Source organism: Trichoplusia ni, chromosome 1 (genome assembly GCF_003590095.1).
Source record: "Trichoplusia ni isolate ovarian cell line Hi5 chromosome 1, tn1, whole genome shotgun sequence".
NCBI classification, from domain to species: domain Eukaryota; kingdom Metazoa; phylum Arthropoda; class Insecta; order Lepidoptera; family Noctuidae; genus Trichoplusia; species Trichoplusia ni.
In genome coordinates this window covers 9,901,638-9,929,381 of record NC_039478.1, presented here as the reverse complement: position 1 = coordinate 9,929,381, position 27,744 = coordinate 9,901,638, and the positions used below count along the sequence as shown (strand labels likewise).

The window sequence follows — 27,744 nt, the reverse complement described above, 5'->3', positions numbered from 1 at the left end:
CTTCAGCAAAGCAGAGTATATATAGGGTGATTTTTGCTATATTTTGGAAACAGCCCACTGAAGTTTTCCCCAGGTTTCTGTGCATTCACTTTTCTTGTTGGTTTGTCGTTCCTGTTGGATTTGTGAACCTCAATTTTGAGACACTCCCCGATAAGCTAGCAGGCTGATTTTTTTTATGATGAATATATTTTAAAGTTTTAAAAAGGGGGATGGCCATATGCAAACACAAAGTTATTATAAGCCGTATTGCAGTCTTGACCTTTTCAAGCGATGATGACCCATAGATTTTTCGTTGGAAAAGTAAAAATGAAACAAAAATCATAATAATTTAACATAAAGATTTAATAATTATAAAACGTTCTATTTATGAATAGGACCTAAATTACCGTACATACAATTAGGTAGTATTGACTTGAAAGCTCTTATTTTAGTACTTGTTGGTATAGAGACTGATAATACAGCGTGTTGTTAATAAGGAGTGTTTTTTGGAAGACTTCTCTTCCACATCAAGAGTTTAAGAAGCGAGAGTTGGGTGGTTTAGTGCGCAGTCTTTAAGTCATTTTTCTTGGAAAAGTCCTTGTGACCTCAACAGCGTAAGTAGTGAGGAGTAAATGCTCAAATGTATGAAAATGACATTTTTTTTTAATAAATATATGCGGACAACATCACATACATTGTTCTGAACCCAAAGTAAGTTGCTGAAGCACTTGTGTTATGGAATTTAGATACAACGAAGGTACCACAAACACCCAGACCCGAGACAATGTAGAAATGTGAATTTTTACATTGACCCGACCGGGGATCGAACCCGGGACCTCAGAGCTAGCGACACCTTGAAACCGGTGCGTACGCCACTCGACCACGGAGGTTGTCATTAGAATAACGTGATTAGGATTTGTCGTCTTCATACATTTGAGTGTTTCCTACTGACTTTAAAGATTGTGGAAATGTCGACAAATGTCGGTAGAAGCGACTCTTGCTTTTATCTAGTAGGTGTAGGTTTGAGTCCCGCTTGAGGTATTGAATATTTTTTACACAATGTTCGTATTGAAGTATCGCTCATCATGTATAATTAAACAAAAGTCGATAAATAAAACACAAGCTTAATGGAACCAAAAGGAAGCAGAAATAGGATAGAGCACAATTATTATTATAGAAATTGTGTTTCAATGATTTCCAAACTTTGCCTATCGCCTTTCCTTGCCAACTGTACACCAAAGGCATGCATTTAAACGCGCCTAACATTGCCACGACAATTCACATACAATAAGCTATACATTTCTATACATTTGACTAATTATTCCATAAATAGACGCTAATTTTTAACGACTTCGTAGATTCGTACACATTTGCCTTCCCAACCTTCTGCTGTCGTGACCTGAAATAGAAAGAAAATTTTTGTTTAATGATCATAAATATACGTAGGAGCAAAGATCAGTACCGTTAAAAAAAACAAATTAAAAAATGACACTTTGACAATGATTTTTTTCTCTAGCCCACTGTGTCCCACTGCTGGGCAAAGGCCTCCCCCAAATCCTTCCACGACTCTCTATTCTGGGCCACATGGAACCAGCCTGCGCGATAAGCGTTAAGGTCGTCTCGCTACCGCTTCCTAGGTCGCCCACGACGACGATGACAATGATTAACAAAGGAAATATTTTTTGCAATGCCATTAGTAATAGCATTTTGTTTTCTTCTGGAGGTGCCTAACGAGTTACAATGAACTTAATGATAACACTCGTAGTAGCTTTAAGTGATTGTTTTAGTCATAAACAACGTTTAGTTAATAGAAGGCTTGTTGCCACCTCTTAACCTCAGACCTTTGCAATTATGGAAGAAAATAGTGCATTGTAATACAGGTACAGCTTTATCTTTAGTCGCTGTCGTCAGCTCATGATTAAAGACTCCGGTTGGTCCGAAACTAGTCGGGCAATCCCGATAAATACGCATTAGAAAACCATTGCATCATTTAATAATGAATTTATCTCTATTTCTTGAAATAGGTTCACGAAAACAAACACAACAAAAAAGGAAAGCAATAAAAATAAAACAAATATATCACAAAACAACTTCCTTTTTCGAAATCGATTAAAAATAGAAAATAAATGCCAACATTATAAACAATATAAACTCTAGTCTACAATACCTCAAGGTTTCAAAGACACCTAATTATCTTAAACGGTGTCGCTTTACTATTTATAATTACACCGTTTCTCCTCATAGTTAATTCTTTTCGAGGTTCCATAATTCTGTATAATGACAAGGGTAAGTATATAATTATAAACTTACCACTGTCAGTGTTTCCGGTGTGAATGTTCGCACGTGGGTCGATTTTCGTCCGTTATCTTCGGTCTGTGTTTGAATTAATTTATCTCCATCGACGGTTAATAGAGATTTAAGCTGAAAAAAATATATTTTTGTTAATATATAATGAGGCACGTTTATGTCTAAAATCTTTAAATTGTGGGTCCCGGCTGTTATTCATACCTACATCTTTGACAGTCTTTTCGGGTTGTCAGAAGCTAGAAACTCTGTCAACCAGTCTAACTAAGGGGAATCGTGTCGTCCAGGTAACTGGGTTGAGGTCAGATAGGCAATCGATCCTTGTAAAACACTGGTACTTAGCTGAATCCGATTGGACTGGAAGCCGACCACAACATAGTTGGGAAAAGGCTAGGCCGATGAAGATGATGATGTTTAAATTTTTATGGGACCAAATGACACCTAGTTCACGTTTAATAAAAAAAGAACTAACTAAATCGTCATCCAGTCCGATGTTTTGAGGCGACAAAGGTAAAAAGCAGACCAATTGAGAAGCTCCTCCTTAAATTCGATTGAAAATGAAAAACAAAACCTGAACAGACCTACAAACTTATTATTCCCATTCCTCATAATAAAAACATAGATTCTCAAAATCAATTTATAGCTAGATCGAATGCATGTATTATTCAAATCGATGCGCAGTAACCTAGACATAGTCAATTACCTCGCATTACGATGTTAAATATTCAAATGGAAACAACTGATACAGTTGCAATCAAATATGACATTTCTTTGTTTGCCTTCAGAATATTCTATATCATATTGGCAATGCCAATCATTGTAGCATTTGTTTTTGATGTTTGCAATTTTGAACAAATATGTGGACAAATTTACACCACTTACGGAAATTTTTGTGTCATTATTTTAATGTTTCTATGTCAGTATAAATTGATAGACAATAAATATTATTTGTTTTACATGAAGTAATAAGCATATTGTTTTTATATTTTGTTTCAATGTCTGTTTTTTTCTTCTTTATATATTTTAATTGAGTGTAAATGGATACGGCTGTTCTTAATATTTATAATAAATTAACAAAATTAATAAATTATCTACTAAAGATACTGTATATTATTCAAAGTCTGGATAATGAATTCAACTCTACTATACATTTTTCGTAACGTTTTATCGTCCTACATAACCTTGTTCAGATAATATAAAATTTTGCAATATACATGGCAATAATTCTAATAATGAATTCTGTTTCAAGGATTTTGAACTAGTTCAACCAGTTTTTTTTGCGAAACTAAAAACAAATATAAGATATTCGCTCTGAGATTTTTATCTTTGTGTTATCAATATTGTAACATTTACCTGCGTAATCAGCCACTCATTTGACTGTGGTCTGACCTAACTTTGACTTCTCACTAAAATAATAGTATGATTTAATCTGATAATTAAAAAAAAGGTTATCACGATAAAACTATTTGATCTAATCTATTAATTTAGACATTCAAATCACTTGCACAATGGCAGACCTACTTTATTCAAGGATGAAACCTACGTGTCATTTTGGTCATTTGCATGGTGACCTATCCCACTATGCTAGAACATTCCATCTGAGAGTTCGAACTGTCTTTACTGCTACTGACTAAACCTGAACCGCCGTGCTACGTCATCCGCGTTTTTGTGTCGGTGTATGGCAATGCGTTGCAATCCTTCAGACACAAAATTCTCCATACCTTGACACCATCAGGTCTTTCCTCAATGAACTCTTCATCAAATTTGAAGCTAAACGCTACAGTTCTGAAGGTGGTGATCATAGTCAGGGTGTAGACGTCTCCATCACGAGTCAGGACAGCCACAGGACTGACCGCGCAGGCTGTCTTGCGGGAGAGGATGCCGACACCTGTAAAAGACAAGTGAAGATGTTTAGGTAAATAGTAGTAGTGGATCATCAATTCTCATGATCTCTCAGTGCCTATGTTAAGTTAGTTCACTTAAATATCGAAATATGATTGCCGTGAAAGTATCTGTAACTGAGGGAGCACAACTCAAATATATATAAATACTAGCTGACCCAGCAAACGATGTTTTGCCGATTTTTATTTTTTCTAGTTCTATGTATTTTTAATGTCACATTATAAAAAAAAAATATAAACAATTTCGTCCAAAAAATAAAATATTTTTTTTAGTGTGAGCAACCCTTATCACTTAGGGATATGAAAAATTGATGTTGTTCTATTCTCAGACCTACCCAATATGTATACAAAATTTCATATAAATCGGTGGCACCGTTTCGGAGGAGTACGGTAACTAACATCGTGACACGGGAATTTTATATATTAGATATGTCAATTTTTTTCCTATGTTTATGAGGGTCTCCAAGGAAGTTTCTTGGTAAAAAAATATCATTCAAAAGGTGAATCACCTTGAATATATGTACATAAAATGATACCGATAGATACGTATATTTTCGAGAAATGTGAATAATGATGGAAATGACTCAAATGTTTAGAGAAATTACTTTACATAAGTTGACGTGACTTATTACTTGAAAATTTATGAGCAAATTGATCAGGGGTAGCGAAAATATCTCTCGTTTTGTGTTCCACGCTCGCGTCAAAGATAATGTCAGCAAGCTCACGAGCCTATTTAGCCAAAGGAAGGAACATAGGTGGGTTTTAGTCAGTAAAACTCTGACACTCCCTTCCACTCCTCTCAAAGCGAGAGAAGTCATATGATGATTTTCTATGCAGAAATAAAAATTACATGGTACTGGTATAAAGAAATTAGTGTCAACCATAATAGCTTCACACATGAGTAATTTATAATATGCTTTGTTATTTACCGAGGTCAGAGGCTAATTACAATAATATTCAACGCAACAAAAACAGGTATTTTTTTTTCCAAAACTTGTTTATCACACTTTTTTTTTGAATTCGCAATACGGAACTGAACTTTGATTGATGCTCGCCTTTTTTACAAAGGTCTTGAAGAGATATAATTTATAGATTAATATGAATCTAAACTCTATTTTTAAGGTTGTAAGGTTGATATTGCAATTCGTTTTCGGCTTCATGTTTGTTTCACATTGTTCAATATAAATTGTGACAACAACTCATAAAGTCACTGCATATGTATCTCACCGAACGATCAGGACCAGGCACATGCCAGACGTAGCGTACGTTTACCACGCGTGCCTGAAAGACATCACAGCAAGCTTTGTAGAGCCCATTAGGGCTGATGTTTGCCGGGCCGGCAAATGATGCAATTCGTAGCTTTTTAGAAACAGAGCGAGCGCGGTCCGAGCCTTGTAATAATGGTGAGGGACGCGGGCGGCGGCGTTTTATCATTATAAAGAGTATATTTCAGATTTCTCTTGTTTATTTTTTCTTCGTACCTACTATCTTAGTTGATGATAAAGGAAAGAACATGGTTTAGGATTTATTCAGTTTAAGTCTGACAATCCTTTCCACTCAATCCAACGCAAAAAGGAGTCATTTGGTTATTTCACATCCGAAAAAGGGGTCGCTACATACTGGCTACCGGTATTTTCTAAGGCTTATAGAGAAGTCAGCAATCTAAAGGTATCTTATTAACTGGAATAAACGCCTCAACTCTTGAGTATGTTTCATCCTCCATTATAATTGTACGTTATTCTATTATGAGTATCTACTCGTAACGTTAATATCTAATAACGTAATAATGTTTTACAATAAAACAGTGTTTTACAATAAAACAGAAAACCAAGCAATATTTAACAATAAAAATAGTAACTTATTATTATTTTAGTGCAAAGGTATACAATATAAGGAAAATCGTAAATTAAACACTGCAAAACTTTACGATTCTTAACGTATAGGTAAGTCTTTTTCAAAATGGCAGCTTATATGCGGATTTAAGGGCACGACAATGTTATACCGCAGAGTATTTACTTATATAAAACTGCCAAATGTATGGGAATGACATGCCATTTTGACAACTGACGTAACTTTGTCAAATGTCACTTGAATATTTTGAAACCTCGCGACGGAAGAATTAATTAACATAGTACGGAAGTTGTTTTTTTTATAATGTCAGCTTTAACAAACAATGTTCTGTTCTTTTCTTGTTTACGGGCCTGCTTTGAAATAAATGTAAATTTTGTTTATAATGTAATTGAACCTGAATGACTGCCTAGAGTCCAAACTCTAATGTATTTAACTTTCATATTAATTATACTCACAAAATAAATTAGTTAATTAAAATAACGCGCCATGCGTATTTTGGTAGACATAATCCATTTTAATGAGATACTCAAATAAATTCTATGAATAAAAAAAAACTTTCTTTGACATGTAGAAATAACACAAGAGGCATAATTATTTTTTAAGTCAGAATACCTAGCATTGGTACTTCTAATTCAATTTAAACTTAAATAATGGCTCACAAAAGTATACCCTAGAATCTTTAACATCCAAAAATACTCATGAAAAGTAGATAATAACATAGTTAATTATTTTTAAACAAACAAGTTGTCAACAAACAAGATATTTGTTATAAAAAAAAACTAATGTTAAAGATACTTTAATAACTTTCATTAATTACCTAAAAGTGACCTTTTCAAAATTCAGATAGAGTCCTATCTTTCCGCACCTCAACTATTATCAATCAGGATCTCAATCTCCTTTCATTACAATTATCATGCACCAAGCGTTATTAACAAATAATAATAATATAGATAAAAAAAACTCACCAATAAACTTGAGATATTCTTCAAAATTCTCCGAAGTTTTTAACTTATATCGTACGTTGATATAAGGTTCAAGACTCGCCATTTTCAAGGAAACCGTTTATAATCACTGCCGACGAACGACTGGCGCGCTAAAAACTACCGGTTCTTATCGAGATGAGATCTCCAAGTTCTGGAAATAAGCGGTAATTAGCATTAATTTAGCGGCAATTCACACTTAATAAAATTCAGATTGACAATTGAAGGAATGCCATCTATACATATAAAGCAAAAAAAAAATTGTATTAACAATGTATTATGCAAAAGAAAATACGCTTACGAAATAGATTGGCTGTATGGCCGATACATAGATATATACATGACCGGCATGCTTAGCTGTCACTTTTAAATTTGAAACGGAACAATTCTTCTATATTTAAAAAAGAAAGTCTTCTTGTCTAAATGTTTCTGGTTAGCATAGAAGATGCATTTTGACAATATTTAAGTTAATTGTAGAGTAATTCTAGATTAAAAATATTATCTAGATGTAATATACTATAATTATAATCTATAAAATTAAAAAAATAGATGCTAAATATAATAGTTTTATAGAATAGTAAAAATAACCGTCACCTTTAATTTGCAAGAGTATTTCACAACAGAATGCCAAATTAGAAAAACAGGTACTAAAATAATTGGAATGTCGCGAAACGGTATTCTTCTGTGATAATAAAATCATTCATATTATAATGTTATGTGAAAGTTGGTTGGGTAATTTAAAAAACTCGTAAAGGGCGAGACATCCCGTGAGGGATCCGTACAAATAAGCTACAAAAATAAATGCATTGGTAAAAAAATACGACTATCGTCGTTCCTTTATTGAAAACTGACAAATTTAATTTATTATAAATAGCGGAATGGGCAGCCAGTAGAAAAGTATATGTAATGTTTCTACACTTTGCCTAACAGCTGATTTGATATGTTTATAAAAGAAACAGCAAAACCAGGGTAAAAAGCAAACACGTAACATTATCATCATCATCGGCCTAGCCGTTTCCCAACTATGTTGGGGTCGGCCTCCAGTCTAACCGGATTCAGCTAAGTACCAGTGTTTTACAAGGAGCGACTGCCTATCAGACTTCCTCAACTCAATTACCTGAGCAAGACGATACCCCTTAGTTAGACTGGTTGTCAGACTTCTTAGTTTGTACCGGTCACGACTGTCAAAGATGTATGAATCGTCCACAATTTAACGTGCCTTCCGAAACACGGAAGAAGTCGTTATGACAAAGATGGTCACCCATCTACGTACCAACCGCGTCAAGCGTAGCTTAACCTGTGATCGATCCGCTTATGCACATAATAATATAAAAACAATTACTTACAAAGACGCGTAAGTCTTGTAGTCACGATGAGGATCTAATGAGGTTTTAGTTTAAAATATTTATCGCGGATATCTATATAGATATTGTTGATAAGTTACATAGATTTAAAAAAAAATGTGTAATTAATATAACAATAGCGTGCAAAGGAATCACTCGTAAACTAATTATTATGTAGGCAATTGTAACAATGTACTGTCGGTGACAGAAGTGGTTGTTTCTTGTACGTATTAGAGTGACTTCAGTTGTTTAGGTAGCTACTTAAAAAAAGGTAACAATTATTACGGTATTTTTGTCTAAGAAGTTAGTTTAAAATTAAAGTCGAAACAACAACTAAGATCTTCTAAATCAATTATAGCACTAAAAATATCCGCCCTTTATTTGTTTTTCTAAAAAGACACCAAGATTAAAATTCTCCATTATGCGAAGTGATCTATTTTAAGTCCCTAAATAAATGGAGTATGGATCATAATCATGGGTTCGATCGCCGCGTTGGACAAGAGTTTCAGTGATCCAGAAATGCTTTTCGTAGTGTCAGCAAGTCCACTGAAGTAGATTTCTTCTAAAAATACGGGGAATATACATAGATATATATAAAAACAAATATTTTCTGTGCTAGTATTAAGTAGCTACTACTGATAATTGGACGTAGTTATGCAATCTAGAACCAACACACACTTTGAGTGAAATCTATATCTATACTAATATATAAAACTGAAGAGTTTGTTTGTTTGAACGCGCTAATCTCAGGAACTACCAGTCCAAATTGAAAAATCCTTTCTGTGTTGAATAGACCATTCATTGAGGAAGGTTTTAGGCTATAAAACATCACGCTGCGACTAATAGGAGCGAAGATACAATGGAAAATGTAAAAAAAACAGGGCAGGTATAAATCATAACTTATATCTTCTACCCACGGGGACGAAGTCGCGGGCAACAGCTAGTCGAGTTATATATGTAGATAGGCTGTTTATGGTGTATTACATCAGCTCAGAAAAAATCCGATATAGCAAGCCACAAAGCAAAAAAAAAGGAAACGATTAAGGTACCAACCCCAGTTTGAAGAACATTTTATACGCAAAACGGAACGCACCTTTAAAACAAAAACCTGATTATCTCAAAACTGATATGTTGTGGTTCTAGTTTGCATAACTACGTCCAATTTATTTATTCAAAGCGAATTTTCTTAACCACTGTACAGTGGAGCACCTGTTATGTTAATATTGAAACAGCAAATAACTTTAACCATTCTTAGTCGACTCATTAATTAAGTGTAATAATGAGGCATCAATTAATTGCTCTTTTATTCATTTTTAATTGTTCTTTTAATTTTACGATTTATTCCTACTTTAGACCTTTTTATGAAATTATCTGAAGATACTAAGAGCCTACATGGGAGATGATAATGACTGATAGCCGAGTGGTTGAGTTCACCACGCCAAACCCACTGAGCGCGACGTGTTATGGGTTCGATCCCCGTGTAGGACAAGCATTTATGTGATCAACGAATGCTTGTCCTGAGTCAGGGCGTCTTTGTGCATGTGACTTGAATGTTTGTGAAACAACCCGTGACAACAAGGATTAAATTCTTTAATGCGGGAGAAAAATATACCGACAATGATGAATAGTTTTATTACATTTTATTTGAAGACTTTGCCTTGATTAGTCACAATAACAATAACAACGTTCTACGTCATAAGTTTATTACATTGCAAAAGTACCAAAAGTACAATGTACTAAACAAATACACATTCGAACCGTCAAGTCTTAGGTTCGACACCAAAGTAAAAACGATTTGAACAATATTTTATTTTTCTATAGTTTTTGCCTGGTTGCTTGGTTGCCAGTCATGGTCGCCAGCGGTATAAGTGGCCGGTTGACCTAGTTTGGCTGACCACGGCCGGTTGTTAATGGCAAAGGGAAATGAGTGTTTTTTTTTTTGGAGAAGAAATGGAGTTCTTTGCCCTGTTGTAGAACTTATTGATCTCAGTAATAATAGTTAAATGATTCTGAATTAACGTTTTTATTAAGTAACGTTTTATAATATTCGAGATCATACAATAATCCTGTTTTGCTATGTTATCCAAACATTAAATAAAAATACTTATAATCTATTGATTGTTTCTTACGATAAATTTATTTACATCTTACTCAAAATGATCGTAAACTATTAAATTACCTACCTACCATTTTAAAAAAACAACACCAAAAATAAAATTCTTACCAAAAAGAAAAACAATGACACAACACTTCCGTTCACGATTGTACACACAACAATAAACCACTTCAATTCACAAAAAAAACGAAACTACTTACAGAAATATAAACAATATAAATTAAACTGTTTTAAAGCAAACTATACGTCGATAATGTTAGAACGCGTGTATCAAAATAAAGCAGTTTAAATGCTGCGCGCGCGCCGGTCGCGGTGCCGCGTTTGTGTATCCTTTAACCATAGACTATAGGATTTAGCGGGAATTTCTTTGTTTACCATCACGACTATGTTTTGGTGATGTGGGTAGAGATATATTATGAGGTACCTACTAGATTTAGGGCTAAAAGAGGTATTAGTTATTGTTTAGCCCCCGAAACCTTGCTTAAATGTTTTTTTTTTCAAAATATAATGTTTTTATCACAAACTTCGTCAAATTTCATTTATAACCTATTTAATTTTATCAATTTCTCTGTTCGTTTCGTCCAGTGGTCGCCGATTTTTTTAACAAAAATAGTTTACTAAAAAGCATTATAATCAAAGAAAACAAAAGATAACATTTATTTATATCGTAATGTGAGGTGATTGCTTCATAGAGTTTAATGGACTTTGGCCTATAGCGTAAAATTATACTATAATACACAAACATCTATTCTAAACTATTGACTAAAGAAAATCTTGTAAATACTTGACTCATCCATAACTGTTTAGATAAATATTGAGTAAGCGAATAAAAAACCTGATTAAGTCAGAATTTTGCAGTTCGAAAGTAGCAGATATTTTTAATTAAAGTGATAAATTACGTCATACGCAAGTTTGAAATAACCTTGTAAAACAGTGACTTTACAGGTTTCCACGATAAATAATATAGATATGTTTAAAACAATCACATAATTTAATTTAAATTGATATTTTTTCAGCCCTACTTTCTTGATTGATAGAAGCCAGAAGAATGTGTCAATTACTTACTGGCTGTTGCGGAAGTTAGAAAAATACCGTCTCAAGTACACGAAGTAGTCAAGGGCTCGTGCCACCGAGGGTTCCGTGCAGATAGGCTAAAGATTAACAAATCTGTTGAGTGATATAATTTTTTGGGTGCCCTAAAAATGATTTGTTAGCTACCAACAAATGTATGACCCTGGCTTAACCCGATCTTAGTTTGTTTTTGTTATAGCGATTACAGAAATACTTCATCTGTGAAAATGTCCACTTTTTTAGCTATCACAGTTCATGAGATACAACCCGGGCAGACAGGCGGACTGACAGGGGAGCCTAAGTTATAGTTGAAATTTTTACCAAAACGTCTTAAATGTGTACTAAAACAGTTTTGATAAAAGGGTTGCGAAATTATGACGTCACAACATTTCAATTTTGTAGTATTGTTGTAGAACTATAAATAAAAAAGGAAAACAATTCATTTAATGTTTTAACACTATTTTTCTAATGCTTCACTATCTATTTCACTATAAATCATTATTTAAGTCGTAAAACACATAATATCCGCGTTTCATAGATACTTAATACCTAGTGCATGAACCACACAATGCTATTACAATTTTACGTATCAAGAATGCTGCCCAACCAGTTCTCCTGACTAGTCAAGCGACGATTGCAATTCGCCTGTTTACCTATAATCCTACATTGTAATTGATCTTTACGTTATAACGTTTACCACTCACCTGTGAATAGAAGTCTTAGTTTGTAAAGTCTTCGTATAAAGCGACTCCCGCTCTAATTAATTTAATCCTTGTATCGCGGCGGGTTTTGTAAAGATTCTAGTCATATGCACAAAGATAGCAAGACTCAAGACAAGCATCGGTGGATCACACAAACGCTTGTCGTACGCGGGATTCGAACCCACGACACTTCGTCCCCAGTGGGTTGAGCGTTGTGACCTCAACCACTCGGCTATCCGTGCAGTCAAATTATAGTCTTTATGTTCTGTCATTCATTAGTTTTTACAGAAAACATAACTATGTACACCATATTATGAGGTGAACGCAACTGATCAAAAGAAAATAAAATTTGTTATGATTAACTACCTGTTGCCCGCGACGTCGTCCGCGTGGTTAGAAGTTATAAGTTAGAAATTTTTGAACAGAAGCCCTCGAAGTTGAATATTTTTCCCCGTTTTTGCCACATTTTCCCTTGAATCTTCGCTCCTATTAGTCGCAGCGTGATGTTTTATAGCCTAAAGCCTTCCTCGATAAATGTTCTATTCAACACAATAAGAATTTTTCAATTTGGCCCAGTAGTTCCTGAGATTAGCGCGTTCAAACAAACAAACTCTTCAGCTTTATATATTAGTATAGATTACCGTAATAAAAACGGCAATCTGTTTTTAACTAGGTTAATGAAGCGATACTTTTGGTTGTTACGGAACACAAGTACCTACTTGGTATCGAATAACAACCTTCTTGAATCATAGTCTTACTAATGACATCAATATGAATAAAAAAATTATCAACTTGTGATTGTTTTTCAACTTATCTGCATTTTCGTTTAATAGCAAATTTTCGTTTATTAGTGAATGATTGCTATAGTAATATAATGTGGCGTACTAACACGTGATTCGCTTCTCTCACAACACTGATTCATCACTTCTTCAATACCCGGCCAGGTCATAAAACTGACCGAAAAGTGATGAAAAACACTTTTGTCTTTTTTTTTTGTAAATTTCTTAGTCTGTCAGATGCTGTTCTTATATCGAAAAGAGTTGATTGAGTTGAAAGAGAGTGAGCCATCGTGGTGATCAATGCTTAAAACCTACCCTATATGGGGAGAGGCCTATGCCCACTTATGGGACGTATATGCTTCGTGGTATTATTCATTCAATTCGTTACTATTGATATATTTTTGTGTTTGCTTTAATTTTTCATAATACTTATATCTTACCGATACTAGTTGGAAGGTAAGGAATTGGGTAAAACAAAATTAATTAACTATTAAGTAACTCTGAATAACTTTTATTTAACAACACTAAAACAAGCAACTATTTCAAAAATACATCGAATTACTATTGAGTTTCAAAATATTTTGTATTTCTACATTTTATTCGATAGGCTCTGCTGTACATTTAACAATATTTGTAATTTCATTTAAAAACGGTTTACTTACGCACATTTATCGGAATAACCCGACAAATTTTGGAACCGTCGTTAAATAAATAATTATGACTCCGCCCCACAAACATTATTATACTTATATTATGTAAGTAGCTACGTAATGAAATTACTATTATTTCTAAACACTAAAAAACTGCTATACCTTCTAAAGGGGAAATCTAATACTTTTTGTCTTAAATCTAAACTAACTACTATAATAACCTACCTCTATTACTTACGAATTAATTAAATAAAATATTCTACTTTTTAATAAATGATAACTTACCTATTCCAATAAAACTAGCGCCGAATATAATATATAGAGAAATTAAATTAGTAAAATTACAAAATATAATTATTACAAAATTGTGCTAAAAAAACGTCACTTTGACAGCTGTAATTTTTTTATTTGCAAATCATAATCACAAGCGTATTAGATAATGCCTACATAAATACTCTTTGCAATGTTTCTGAAATGTGTAAAACTTTTTTGTTAATTTAAAAGTTAGAGAGCGGCCAGGCATATTTTATTTTTATTTTTATTTTTAATATCATCAACCCTAAACTACCTATTGCTGGGCTAATAGAAACTCTTCTTACTTACGATAGTAATTCTTATGTTTAAAGCTAGAAAATTAAGTATGTAGTTTTGTTAGCTTGCTTTACGGGACAAAAATCGATCGGATAATACGGTATTCAGTTGACTCCACTAAGGCTGGAGGTTAACACTATTAGGCAGTGTAGGCAATACCTGAACAAAACAAAAGTTGTAAACATTGAAAGAATATTACAAAAATACTGATATTCTTAACACTAGAATGTTCTAGAAACTACCTTCATAGTGCTTGAATTCCAATTTGTTTTTATTAGGTATTTTTATTTTACTCTCTGGGCAATTCTAGGGCCATTTCTTTGAGCCGTCTCCTGTGGACCTTGGTGGATGCTGTGACCGGGATAGCATCGACGAATATCACTCCACCTCTCAGCTGTTTAGAGTCAGATAAGGTATCTGTAAGATGAAAAAGGATTATAAAAAAAAAAGAGTTAAAAACTCGTCTCCATGAAAATTCACTTTTTGTAATTAAATACTGATAAGAACCGGTCAAGTGCGAGTCGTGCTCGCGAATCTAAGGGTTCAGTACGAGGAAAGAAAGAATACGGTAACCCATCACAGTCTTGACTGTACCAACTGTCGTGTAACGTCGTCTTTCGTGTTTATTTTATACTAGTTTTTCGCCCGCGGCTTCGCCCGCGTTGAGTTCGGTTATATCGCGTTTCGAAGAGAACACCTCAAAAGTCCGGGATAAAAACTATCCTATGTTCTTTCTCAAGGACAACTCTATCTGTGTACCAAATTTCATTAAAATCAGTTCAGTGGTTTAGACGTGAAAGCGTAACAGACAGACAGACAGACAGAGTTACTTTCGCATTTATAATATTAGTAGGAATGTTATAGCAGAAATAGAAATAAGTCATCTGTAAAAATTCAAGGCACTGTTTTCTGTTCGTCCGTCTGACACGAGTCTGTATCTCATAAACCATGACAGCTAGACGGTTAAAATTTTCTCAAATGACGAATTACCCCATTTTGTGATTCCTATTCGCACTTAACCACGTTTATTATTTTAATCACACCCATAGACCTAACAATGATCAACAACACATACATCACTATGACAAATAATAATATAATGATTAATATCACGTCATTCTATCGTAACGAGTTGAACTTTGGAACTAATTCTAAGTTCGTTAACAGAAACATCGCAAGAATTAGTTTTAATAAACCAAGAACATTAGTTGATGATCTGACAAGGCATTACGAAGCACATTGACGTTTTTATCGAATTCTGTTATTCACTTTACTACGTATCTCAAGTGATCTATAATTATTTAAGGGGTAATTTAACTTTATTTGTGTACAAAGTCTAAGTTACTCGCGTTTGTTTTATTGTTAAGATTTGCGAGTATGTGATAAGCAAACATTAGTTTGAAACTTGTTGTGATTTATGTGTTCGTGAAATATTTTTTTCTGTATCTTATAAATATTGCACTGGATTACTGAGCAAAGGACTCCATATTTTTGTATAAAATACTTTCCAGTTTATTATTATCTTAAATAAATTTGTGTTGGCAATAGCTTACTTACTTCTTACTTCAAGACATGAGGGTAGACATAACATAATACTAATATCCATTATATGATGATATGACATGTTCAAATCCAAACTTGCCTCAAAAAACTCGATTGGACAAATAGCTTTGTCCAAACCTTTCATGTATTAAGATTAATCCTTTGGTACCTCTAAGCTATGAAGAAAGACTTCAAAACATACCTCTAACCAAGTCCTTGATCTCCTGAGCCGTCGGCTTAGCATCGGGATGTGGGACGACACACGCAACAACCAGATCACCTAAAGCATCTGGGATACCTGTCACAGCTACGTCCAGAACACCAGGGTGCTGACGTATAACACCTTCGATTTCTACTGGTGATATCTGGAAGATGTAGGCCAGAATGCGATTACAATTCGAATGATAATAGATTTAAGGCCCATTTAGACGATGCAGAAAATCCCATGCTAGATGAAATACATTGTGCAGCCGTGTAGCCGAGTAGCAATGCATTAAAACTTTCATGAAATATCTCGCATCGTCTAATGGGCCCTTAATTTGAATGATAATGCAGTTTAAAATAGGCTAAAATAAGGGTGGATGGAAAAGGTGACGAGATGAGACGAGACGTGGATAAAATTCGAGAAAAACAATGGTTAATGCCGAAATGGCGAGAATAAATATTATGGGTAAGAAGAGAAACCGAATATTGTATTTGAAACATAATTATAGGAAAATAATAGTTGTAAGGTAGATTTGGTAACTTTAATAGTCAATAATCAAATATAAATAAAACAGTGAAACTTAACAGAAATGGGACCTGTGACTACTGGTTACTTTAATTTACACGACATTTCAATAATGGATGGGGAAACAATTTTTAAACTATTCACCTAGTTTCCGAAAGACCTTGAGTTTACCTGGTATCCAGTATACTTCAGAAGTAGTTTGATCCTCTCCACGAAGAAGAAGTTCCAGTTCTCATCTCTGTAGAAGGTGTCTCCAGTTTTGAACCAGCGGTCTTCGGCAAAGGTTTCCTCGGTAGCCTCTACATTGTTATAGTATTCCTAAAATATTAAATCAGCTTAATGATTTGGGAGCCGGCAGCAGCTAATACTGGCCTTACGGTTACATACATGGATTTGGGTTAGGTTCGATCCTAAAGCATGCAAGTACCTATACGACTTTCTGAAGGAATAAAATGTATTGGCTTTTAAAATTATTTTAAGAGAGCGCTGAAGGAAAACATCTTGAGGAAGTCAGGATTCCAAATATTGCAATCTGAAATCGACAACCTACAGTGAGCCAGCCTGGTGATCAATGCTCAAACCTTCCCTTATTCGAAGAGGCTTGTGTCGAGCAGTGGTAATTGTATTATGGGCTGGTATTACATAACTATGTAATCATGTGTCTTACCTTAAATATAGTTGGTCCTTTTAGCCATAACTCGCCAGGTACGTTAGGTTCGAAAATATCTGTTTGCGTTTCAACGTCTATGATCTAAAATAATTTTGAAAATCATATATTATTTCCTAATGCATGGCCAACAATTAATATAGATTTATAAAAATATCCTGGTGATGATGATGATTTCCCATCCAAAAAATGGGGTTTTCTGGATAGGGAATCAGCATCTGACTTATTCCGTTTGGGTGGAACGAGAACGCTTTTTCTGTATTTTCTAAATGTTTGGTTTTTCAGACAGACACGTTAAAGAATGGTGGTCGAATCTGGGTACTATCCATTATATTTTGACATTCAAAAAATTACTCTGAAGAGCCTGATTTGAATAAATACATTTTGATTTTGGCTTTGATCAGATTTGAACCATTTTTAAATAAAATCTGGAATTTCTATCATTAAAAAACCTACCTAAAAAGGGAACTTAATAAGAGTATTAAGTTCCCTAAATTCATATTCATAGTATAGAATGTATTGTTACCCGGTATTGGAAGCATCCCAATGGTTTTCCACATGAGCCAGGTGCAGGATTGTCTCCTTGAAAAGCTATGCCAGACAGCTCGCTCATACCATATATATTGTTCACTTCAGCATTACAAGCCACTTGCTAGAAGAGAATTAGAGGAAAGAGTATAACCAACCAAGAAGAAATATTGGAAAAAATTGGTAGTAGTTATCTCCAAAACCACAACACAATAAGAACAAAAGTAATAGCTAGTTTTTTCTTGTTGGAAATTGTTCTATTTGATGAGGATCGTGGCTAGATGTAATTACTACGGAATGACCAATATTACAAGTCAGGCTATGTGACCTCTATAAAAAAACATTCTGACGCTCTAGATTTTTAACTGTTATCTTAAAAGTAGTTTATTACAATTACAATTCTGTCCGCTAATCTTGGTGGATTGAACAAGAATGAAGAAAAATTCATAATTAATTATTAAAATGATGTTACTAGTTATGAGCCCGACTAGCTTTGGACTCAACCGGAGTCCTTAATTATGGGTCCGAAACTAGTCGGGCTACCCCGATAAATACACGTGAGTAAACCGTAACATCATTTAATAATGAATCAGTCTCACGATAGTTGTTATAAAAAAAAGACAAATTCATAGTTAAAATTGCTCTGCAGTTACAGTTAAAACTAATTCTGGGACATGCGCATTTGTCGGTAATACAATCTAGGAATAAACTAGCATTGTTCAGTAACATGAAGCTCTTCAATTTTTAAATGAGGTTGATATGCTGTTTGTCGTAAAGGTCCTTGTAGGACAGAAGGTTAAATTATTTGGTCCTTTAGTGTGGATTGTTTTTTTCAAAATCGATTAATTTCTCGACGAAGTACCATCTAAATTTAGAGAAACCATTAATCAAAGTATCCAAACCTTCAATTCATCAATCAAGTCTTGTGGGACAGCGCTTCCTCCCAACATGAGAGACGTGAAACAGGTGAAGTCACACTGATCACGAACGTCTGGCTTAAGAAGAGTCGACATCATCGTAGGACTGAAGATGGAATACGTGGGCTGGAAAACAAAAACTCCTAATTTTTTTGTCTAGTAACCAGTCGATCAATCACATGCTAAATTGCTCTTGATACGATCATTCTGGGCGACCATCTATTTCATAAGGAGTTCCTCCGTGGCTGGCTTACACTTCTTTGTCAATTGTCATGGGTAGTTAGAAGCTAGGTAGTCTCATAACTAGTCTCTGAGGAGGTCAGATAAGCTCCTTGTAAAACTACTTAACTGCATCTGGTTAGGCTGAAAGCCGAACTATACATAGTTGGGAAAAGGCTAGAATGACGATGTTGAACCAGTTGAGAAAAATTAACTCTAGTTACATCAAAACCAAATGTTCAGGATCTTCTATCTATTTATTACATTCAACCTTGAATGTAATAAATAGATGTATGTACTTCACGTCATAATACCGATTGTTTTTTAAGGCGTTTAGGCTCGATATTTACTTAATAATCTTTTTCACATCAGTCGAATCATTAGTGAATATTTGATATCATCAAAGTGGGCTCATTTCATGTACTGCGATCGAAGGCACTTAGTAGGCAAAACTATTCCAGAAACTGGAAATCGCGCTTTTGGGCCAAAACCTCACCAGTCAGTCAGTCAGTTAGGTTTGGAAGAAAAAATTCCAAACCTAACTGACTGACTGACTTATATCCAAATTTCTTACCCTGTATTTATTAATCAGATCATAAGCATGCTCCTGTGTCAGCTTTTCTGAAGTTTGTAATCGGATGATCCGTAATATTGGAGATTTCACGAAATTCAATATGGCAGTCAACCATTGCAGTGGTGATCCGATCAAAGCGATTTTAGTTGGTGTTGGGAAAGTCGTTGATCTTGACCTGGTGAAGATAAGACAAATAAGAGAAGAAAAAAAAGCTGAAGTTTAAATAAAAACTTTGGATCTACGTTTTGTCAAATACTCATATTGTAGCAAAACTGATACTTAGATTGTGAATCAAAGGTTTGTACATAACACAGGTATTAAATAATTAAATAGGTCAGCTATGTCCCGCCCTTTTGGCCTACAATAGTGATGTAGACTTTTTGTCTCGACATTATATTCTAACTACAAAGACAAAACCCTTTTTGCTATGACTTGCATTTATACTAAAAGAGATTTAAACTATTAATGCTAAAAAAATAATTAAACTTGACAAAATTTTCATGAATTTCGAAATCGCTACAATCGAAAACATTCTCTAGGCATCTCAGGCTCAGTGTTAAAATGGGACCGGGCTTTTTAGTAGATGTCAAAATAACATCTCAGGATCATCAAAATACTTACCAAATATAAGGTATGTTGATAGCCAAATTCTTATGAGTAACGGCAGCAGCTTTAGGTAAGCCTGTGGTACCGCTTGTTGCTATTATAAATGATATTGAGTCTTCGGGATCGAAATCGGCTGCCCTGGAAATGTGGCTTGGTTAGGAGTAAGAAGTAGCAATTGTTTATAATGCTAGAATTTGTAAGATGATGCTGTTCTTAAATATGTAACATTGGTTACTTTTACTGTTTTTGGTTCAAAAGCCTTACTTCTATACTCGTAAATTAGAATTTTATTCTTCTTATAGTGCATTCTTTTTTTTTATTAATTTATTTTATTAACAACCCCTTAATCGCAATTTGAACAATTGAATTATTTAATAGATAATAATCTATCCAATAAAATGAATAATCTTAAAATCGACGATATACATGCTGATTATTTGAAGAATAGAGATGATCAATGCCATCAGCCACCCATACAGCCAACAAATGCATAACGATTGGTCGTTTTATTGATGACTCATTTGGTTGATGGGTCAAAAAAGCTACCTATCAAATAAGAACTTACTGAAAATCTTCAACAGCTATATCATCTCCATTGTTCTCCATAAAGTCAGAGAAGCTGCACAGATAGTCTCCACTATCGAAGCTTACGATCTGACCGTCTAGGCTCAAGTTGTTTAGAGTCAGTTGAACATCTGGTGCTCTGTCACTTTGACAGAATATTATTTTGGGCTTCGAAAATGCAAATGTATGTTGCAATTCAGCTGAAAAGTTTAAACCATGTTAAAACGAATCAAGGAGACTTTAAGTATGTATATATATTTTAATATAGTGAAAGTGAATTATTAAACAGTAATTTGAATTTAAATGGCTAATAAAATCCAATCGAAGATGATGAAAAGGTTCCAAAACGATAATGAATTAGACGTCTTGAAATGTTTATTCGGAACTTGGAATAAGTAGTTTAAGTATCGCCTAGAAAAGAAGGTTGGCATCTGGTAGCTGGCATCGTCCCCGTACTAAGAGCTACAAAAAATATTATTTGGTTAATCAAATTTGGGTCTATTGACGTTGTATGTTTCAAATCCAACAAAACTTAAGCAAAAAAAATTAAGCCAAACATACTTAATGTCAGCGTCCTGTCAACAGCAGCAATAATGACTCCAAGATACAGTGCAGCATACAGGGGTACCGTCAGGTCTATGTGGTTAGGGGCCATGAGGACCATCACGTCCCCATGCCCTATTCCCAAGTTCCGAAGGCAAGTCGCACAGCGTATTGACCGCTCTAGCACCGATGCATTTGTTTCAGATTCGCCGGTGGCTCCATCAATCTGTACGGTGATTGAGTTAAGAGTGAGAGAGAGTTAGGTTAAGAGTAAATTGATTAACTATTGAATCGACTTGAAAAAGGAGGTTTGCTGTTATTGAGTGATTTCTTTTAATTCTTGCGTATGAAAGAATCTTACCTGTGAAATAAAATCTGGAGCATCTTTCAAACTTTGAAGTATAAGTTTTCCAAGGTGAAATCTGTCTGTGGGTATCCCAGAACTTGCAACAATTCTTGATTGCAACTCTCCCATGTACCAATGCACGGAATCGTTGCCTCTTTTCACAAGAGTCATTTTGGATCAGTCCTTTGTTATTTGGCCCTTATCGACTGCAATTATTTGATATTATTAGATTTTAGACAGTGGATGATATCCATCTCTTCTTAAGGTGTAGTACCTTAGTTGGAGTGCGACTTAGGACAGAAGACTATAGTCGAAGAATCTTTTAGATTGTTATTTTGCTTTGGACTTGAAATATTCGAAAAGATAAATCAAACAAATCTAAACTCGATGTTGTTTTTAGCGGAGCTCTTAGGACCACCTTTCTGGTCCAGCATCAGATCAGCTCTATATGTATATACATCATAATATTAAATTGTCACGCAATATACATATACAAAGCGGGAAGTGAATCACATTCAACTTGCAAGATTTGATTACAGACTAAAGGACAGACATACAATGGGACAGGCATAAAATCTGGTTAATACCAAATCATGACGATAATAATGGATTGTTATGAATCCAATTTTTAGAAGTGACGTTTTTTGCTGCTATAAATCTGAGTCCTGGCTTTGCTTCACCAGTATTTGTTCCAGTAGTTATAATTATAATTCTCTATAATTTATTCATGCATGCATTTGGGCAGGATGTCACAAGATTATCAAGGCAGTTGTTGTGTTCTTGACTGTAAATCTTTATCAAAGGAGCAAACGTCACATGCATATTATTTGTTTGCATAAACGATTAAGTAATCACGAAGTTACTAGGTACTAGCTATCCCAGCAAATGTTGTTTTGTCATAGAAATGAGTTCTAGGAATAAAAAACCGGTGTATGAAAAATAGATGTTGTTTGATTCTCAGACCTACCCAATATGCAAATTGACTGTCATGAGAATCGGTCGAGCTGTTTCGGAGGAATTCTAATTCGTACGTCGTGACACGAGAGTTTTATATAATATGTAGATATAGTGCGTAGTTCACTTCGTTTGTATTGATCAAATGTTCTACGTAATAATTTGCGCCAAATCATTGGGCAGTCATTAGTTATAAACTAGGTGTTGTGTGTGATTTTGTCTGCACAGGCTTAGCATTTCGAGTAGCTTATATTAGCGTGGCGTAGAAAAGAACTAATATAACACACCAAAAACGATAAAAGTATCTATTTTCGTTTAGGAACCAATTGATTACTACCAAATGGACATTTCGAATAGCTCTATTTATAAGTATGTCTGTTTGTTATGCTTCAATTGCAAACTACTAACTTAGGATTAAGTGTACCTATTGTACCTAATAAGTCCCTAATAAAGAGAATAATTTGGATATGTTTTGCATAATTACAAAAAAATAATGAAGGTAAATCCACAGGTAAAAATGAGTCGTAAGAAATCATAATGACTCAAGAACGATAGTGTCGTATAACTAGATTAAAATTGCTGTAATTATTATAAGATTATTAACTATAACAATCTAAAATATTATGATTAAATAATCGTTTGTTTTGATGTAATCAGTAGTTTTTCTTTATTTCAATTACAATGACATTTAATTTTAACCTATACTAGCTGTTGCCCGCAACTTCGTCCCCGTGGGTAGAAGATATAAGTTATGATTTATACCTGCCCTATTTTTTCACATTTTCCTTTGTATCTTCGCTCCTATTAGTCACAGCTTGATGGTTTATAGCCTAAAGCCTTCCTCGATGAATGGTCTATTCAACACAAAAAGATTTTTTCAATTTGGACCAGTAGTTCCTGAGATTAGCGCGTTCGAACAAACAAACAAACTCTTCTGCTTTATATATTAGTATAGATTACAAATCTTAGACTTTGGACATGCCAATTAGCAGTGTGCAAGCGTAGTAATTAATACTGAATCTTAGTCTACTTGGGAAGCCGTTGTGTGACATTGCATACTAGCAGTATGATACATTCTAAGATTGGAGTAATAAGATGATGATGATTGATGATGTTGATATAATAAGATGATGACATCTATCACCATCATTCATTAAATCATAATTACAACTGCAGAAGTTGATTGATCACAGGTCAAGCTACACTAGCTATGGTCGAGTTGTGGATGACCATCTGAGTCGTAACGAGTAGTCAGAAGCTAGATAGTCTGATAAAAAATCTGACTACAGGGTATCATGCTGCCTGCTAGTAAAATCTACTGATATTGGCTAAAAGTGACCGAGAGTACTAGTATTTCGTGAGTGGGGAAAAACGATGACAAACAGTCAAGGATTTCAAATATTGGAAACTGAAATCACCGCCACTGCCACCCACACTTTATGCTAGCTCACAAGCTAACGTAGTGATCAATGCTCACGCGTTTTTTAGTAACATGATTTGTGCCCACAGAAAGAACTATAGGATGGTATTATACTAATTATGGAAGACGAATATATTCACATTATAGAATGCATTTGTTATAGTTTATGGTGTATTTTTTAGAATTTTGTAGAAGAATATAGCCTACATACCAGCAGGCCTAAGAAGCCAATGAAGATCTCATAAACCGGCCAGAATTTAAACCTAAAATAAAAAAAAAATTGATTTCACCCCTAATAAGTACAGGATTCAACAGAGACAAATAGTTACATGTTTTCTAAATGGGCACACAACCTTTGGATGTATTTCATTCTACAGAAACATTTATGCAAGTCACGTGGCTGTCAAGAGTGTGATCCTAATGATTGTGTTCCTGTCACGAAGGTCCATTTGAAATAGATTACAGGCGACATGCAATATTAGTGTTCACCGGTAACGAATACGCTTCGTCCTGCTTATGCACGAGATAACTACTTCCATAATCGCTTACATTTCAGTTTAACTGAAATATCAGATATTAGGTACCTAATAGGTACCTAACTATGTGCATATTATATGTTAGTTTAGTTTATGAAAAATAAATAATGAATTCTTTTTGTTGGATTTATCAATGAATGTCGAAATCGAAATTCGTGTTTTATTGAGGCTTTTTAGAAACCTTTTGTGGTTAGAATTTTTTGCCCGTCAATGAAAAACGAATATACCCATAATATTACCAACCCTTCACGGCTTCCCATGTTCTTTATCTGAGGAGAAGAAACGGTGGAACGAAACACAAGGTAATCAGACTAGGCACAATAATTTGTGGATCACAAAAAAAAACGCTTGTAAGATGCGAGGATCGAACCCGAAGCATACCAGTCTTACAGGTCATTAACGTGGTGACCTATACGGCACGGCTATCTATGCAGTCTCCTTTCTGTTATCATATGATTGATGTAAAACCTGGTGTCAGAGTTTAAACAGCCCTTTAGCCTCTACTTCTACATGGATAAGAATGAAAAATCCTCAGATATACCGATTTATCGACGACGCATGCTCCTGACATTGTAACACACACATTCATACGAAAAGATATTGGTGCGAGCAGGGATCGAACCCATCACTTTTGACTTAGCAGTCCAATGATTCATACCAATAGGCTATCCCTGCTAATCCGTGATGTATCCACGTCACGTGACCATAGAGAAAAAATCTCGTCATAACTCCAAGTCACTTGATTAAAGAGAGACAATCTAGGTATATCTAAGTGTGTTCATACAAATCATATCTAAATGGTTTTCCGGTCCACTGACTGAGAGTGAAGGAAATAAATCATTCCGATACGAGTGCCTAGGTTATTAGGATATATGAAGCAAGGTGCCTTCTACCAACGCCTTATGTACCTAATGTTGTTGTAGTTGCGGAAGCGTGACAGCACTATAACGCTTAGAGCGCTGTCTCTCTTTCAAATGTGCTATAATATTACCGAGTTGGTAGTATTCCATCTAGCCTAATTTTAGTTCACAACAGAATATTGTTTTGTTAGGCGGGGGAATCCTCATAGACACCCACCTCCTCGGGAAAGGAAGCGGGTAGTATCAGACTCTTACTAACTAAACCTGAACTGCCATACATCGTCCCCGTATTTAGTCGGTGCGCGGCAATGCATAGCATTTGAATACGCACCGACCGCGAGGGGCCGTAATAGACCGAGTTAATAGATTGATGGTCTAGGTTTGAATGTAGGTCTCTAGTCAAGGTCAGCCGTACTATGCAATTTCCCATCTACAATATGTAGTTATGTTCATATCACTTAGTTCTATAAATCTAAAACGTATTTTTTATGCATGTCCAAGGATCACAAACTAAAAAACCAGTCAATTGCGAGTCAGACTTACGATACAGAGGGTTCTGTACAAATAGGCAAATTCAGATGTAGAAATTGTTGCCCTACATTACTCACCCCCAGTCAAACCACTGTACTGAAAACAAGTAAATAAAATGTTGCGTTCAAGAATTTCTTTAAATAAAAAAAAGATCTACCGAGCTGTCCGTCTGTCAGTCACCAAGATGTGTAAGAACTTTGATAGCTAGATCGTTGTAGTTTTTACTGATTATTTAATGTATTTCTGTTGTCGCTATTGCAACAACTATAAATGTCAGTTAAATATTTAATTTGTGCCATTTGTTTGGGAAAGCATTTTTCTTAATTTACTAATTAACAGATTTTTAAATTGTGTTATCTAACAATATTAATAGAGTATAACTATTACGGTAGTATTGACAATCTATTGTTTATTATTCATCGTTATCAATGTTTACACAACAATGGTTTAATTAACTCTCACGCAGGCGGTATGCATCCAAGATGCTACAGCTGATATGTGCAGTTAATTTTAACTAACTGGTTTAACCACGATTTTCTGTTGTTCTATTGAAAATATTTCACACACCAAAATTAAAGACTAGTCCCCCATTGGTAAGAAAAAGAGATCACAACTGTTAGTTGTAGTAGATAGTATACTGGTAGTTAGTACGACTAATTTCTTTGTAAAAAAATAATTTTAAAATGTTAACCCACAGTTACAGTTACCGCTAAACATTCCTTTGATAAAATAAACGAAACAAGGGTAAATAAATCCAGAAAAAAATACATACCTGACCTTAAATTCCAAAAAAAAAAACAAAACTATATCTCGCACTTTTGGCACAGAATACTCAACAGTGAAAATACTTGTATTTTTCAAATAAAGTTCTTTAAAACAATAGAATGAATAGGCAGTATATTCACAGATGTTCGCTCCCTAAGAAGGGTGATATCGTTCTGTCTGAGTGTCATAAATAACTATTGTACATTCATACTAGAATATAAGGCAAGTGATACACTGGGGCGTAGTCATTAGTGATGGTTCTATATTTTAACGCAGAAATGATGAATCATCATCATGATTTCTGCTATATTTAATAGGTTTTAATGATGTAGGAAAATCTGAAGGTTTGCAAAAGCGTTTTTCAAAAAAGTTTATGTAAATTTACAATTATTGTGTAGAAAAATGCTTAAGAGAATAGGAATAATTTCAAATTTAATCCAATTGCCATTCATTCATCGGCCATTGTAAAATAGCAAAATCGGGGCCAAAGTGTTGGTAACAATCTTAAGTTATTTTTAGTACTGGTTCGCTTGTCATCTTAAATGATTGATACAAACATGAATACACACATTATTGTGTGTATTGTAGACCAAATTGTTGACCAGGCAAACGATTTAATAGGTAAACGTACCTATGGTTGTTTATTTGATCTTTAAAATGTACAGTAGTAGCAGATTTCGTTCCTAAGGACTAAGTTAAGAAACTATGTTAATATTTTGATAGTAACTGTCGTGAGAATGATTCATTATTAAATGATGTAACGGTTTACTCACGCGTATTTATCGGGGTAGCCCGACTAGTTTCGGACCCAACCGGAGTCCTTTATCATGAGCAGACGCGGCGGGATCGCGAGACGAACTGTTCGACTACCCCGATAAATACGCGTGAGTAAACCGTTACATCATTTAATAACTATATTAATGACCTTTAGAACATGAAAAGTGACGTTACTTTACTCAGACTTGCCAGTTCAATATGTCTCTGCGATTTAATTAACGTTAGCGCTCACTAAAATGTTGTTAGATCGGTCGACATTTTTCCATGGCATTCATCGGCCTAGCCTTGTCCCAACTATGTCGGTGTATGTAGACTGGTTGTCAGATTTTCAAGCTTCTGACTACCTGTAGCGACTTTCAAAGATTTATGAATAATAGCCGGGACCCACAATTAACGTGC

The 27,744-nt window shown here is 34.5% G+C and overlaps 2 protein-coding genes across 2 annotated transcripts; both read right to left on the bottom strand.

Moving 5' to 3' along the window:
* Positions 1–1,315: 1,315 nt before the first annotated feature.
* LOC113500420 (fatty acid-binding protein, muscle-like) lies at positions 1,316–7,082 on the bottom strand. Its single transcript, XM_026881205.1, has 4 exons — positions 7,001–7,082; positions 4,005–4,171; positions 2,290–2,400; positions 1,316–1,378 (listed from the first exon to the last, which is right to left on the bottom strand). The coding sequence occupies exons 1-4, from the start codon at positions 7,080–7,082 to the stop codon at positions 1,316–1,318; spliced, it is 423 nt and encodes a 140-aa protein (XP_026737006.1).
* LOC113494041 (luciferin 4-monooxygenase-like) lies at positions 7,080–26,769 on the bottom strand. The gene is made up of 13 exons (XM_026872171.1): positions 26,576–26,769; positions 21,518–21,708; positions 21,175–21,382; positions 20,615–20,813; positions 20,065–20,187; positions 19,444–19,618; positions 18,636–18,776; positions 17,732–17,857; positions 17,206–17,289; positions 16,710–16,856; positions 16,011–16,173; positions 13,961–14,683; positions 7,080–7,169 (listed from the first exon to the last, which is right to left on the bottom strand). Exons 2-12 carry the CDS (start codon positions 21,671–21,673, stop codon positions 14,556–14,558), a joined length of 1,650 nt encoding a protein of 549 aa, XP_026727972.1. The 5' UTR covers positions 21,674–21,708; positions 26,576–26,769; the 3' UTR covers positions 7,080–7,169; positions 13,961–14,555.
* Positions 26,770–27,744: the final 975 nt, after the last annotated feature.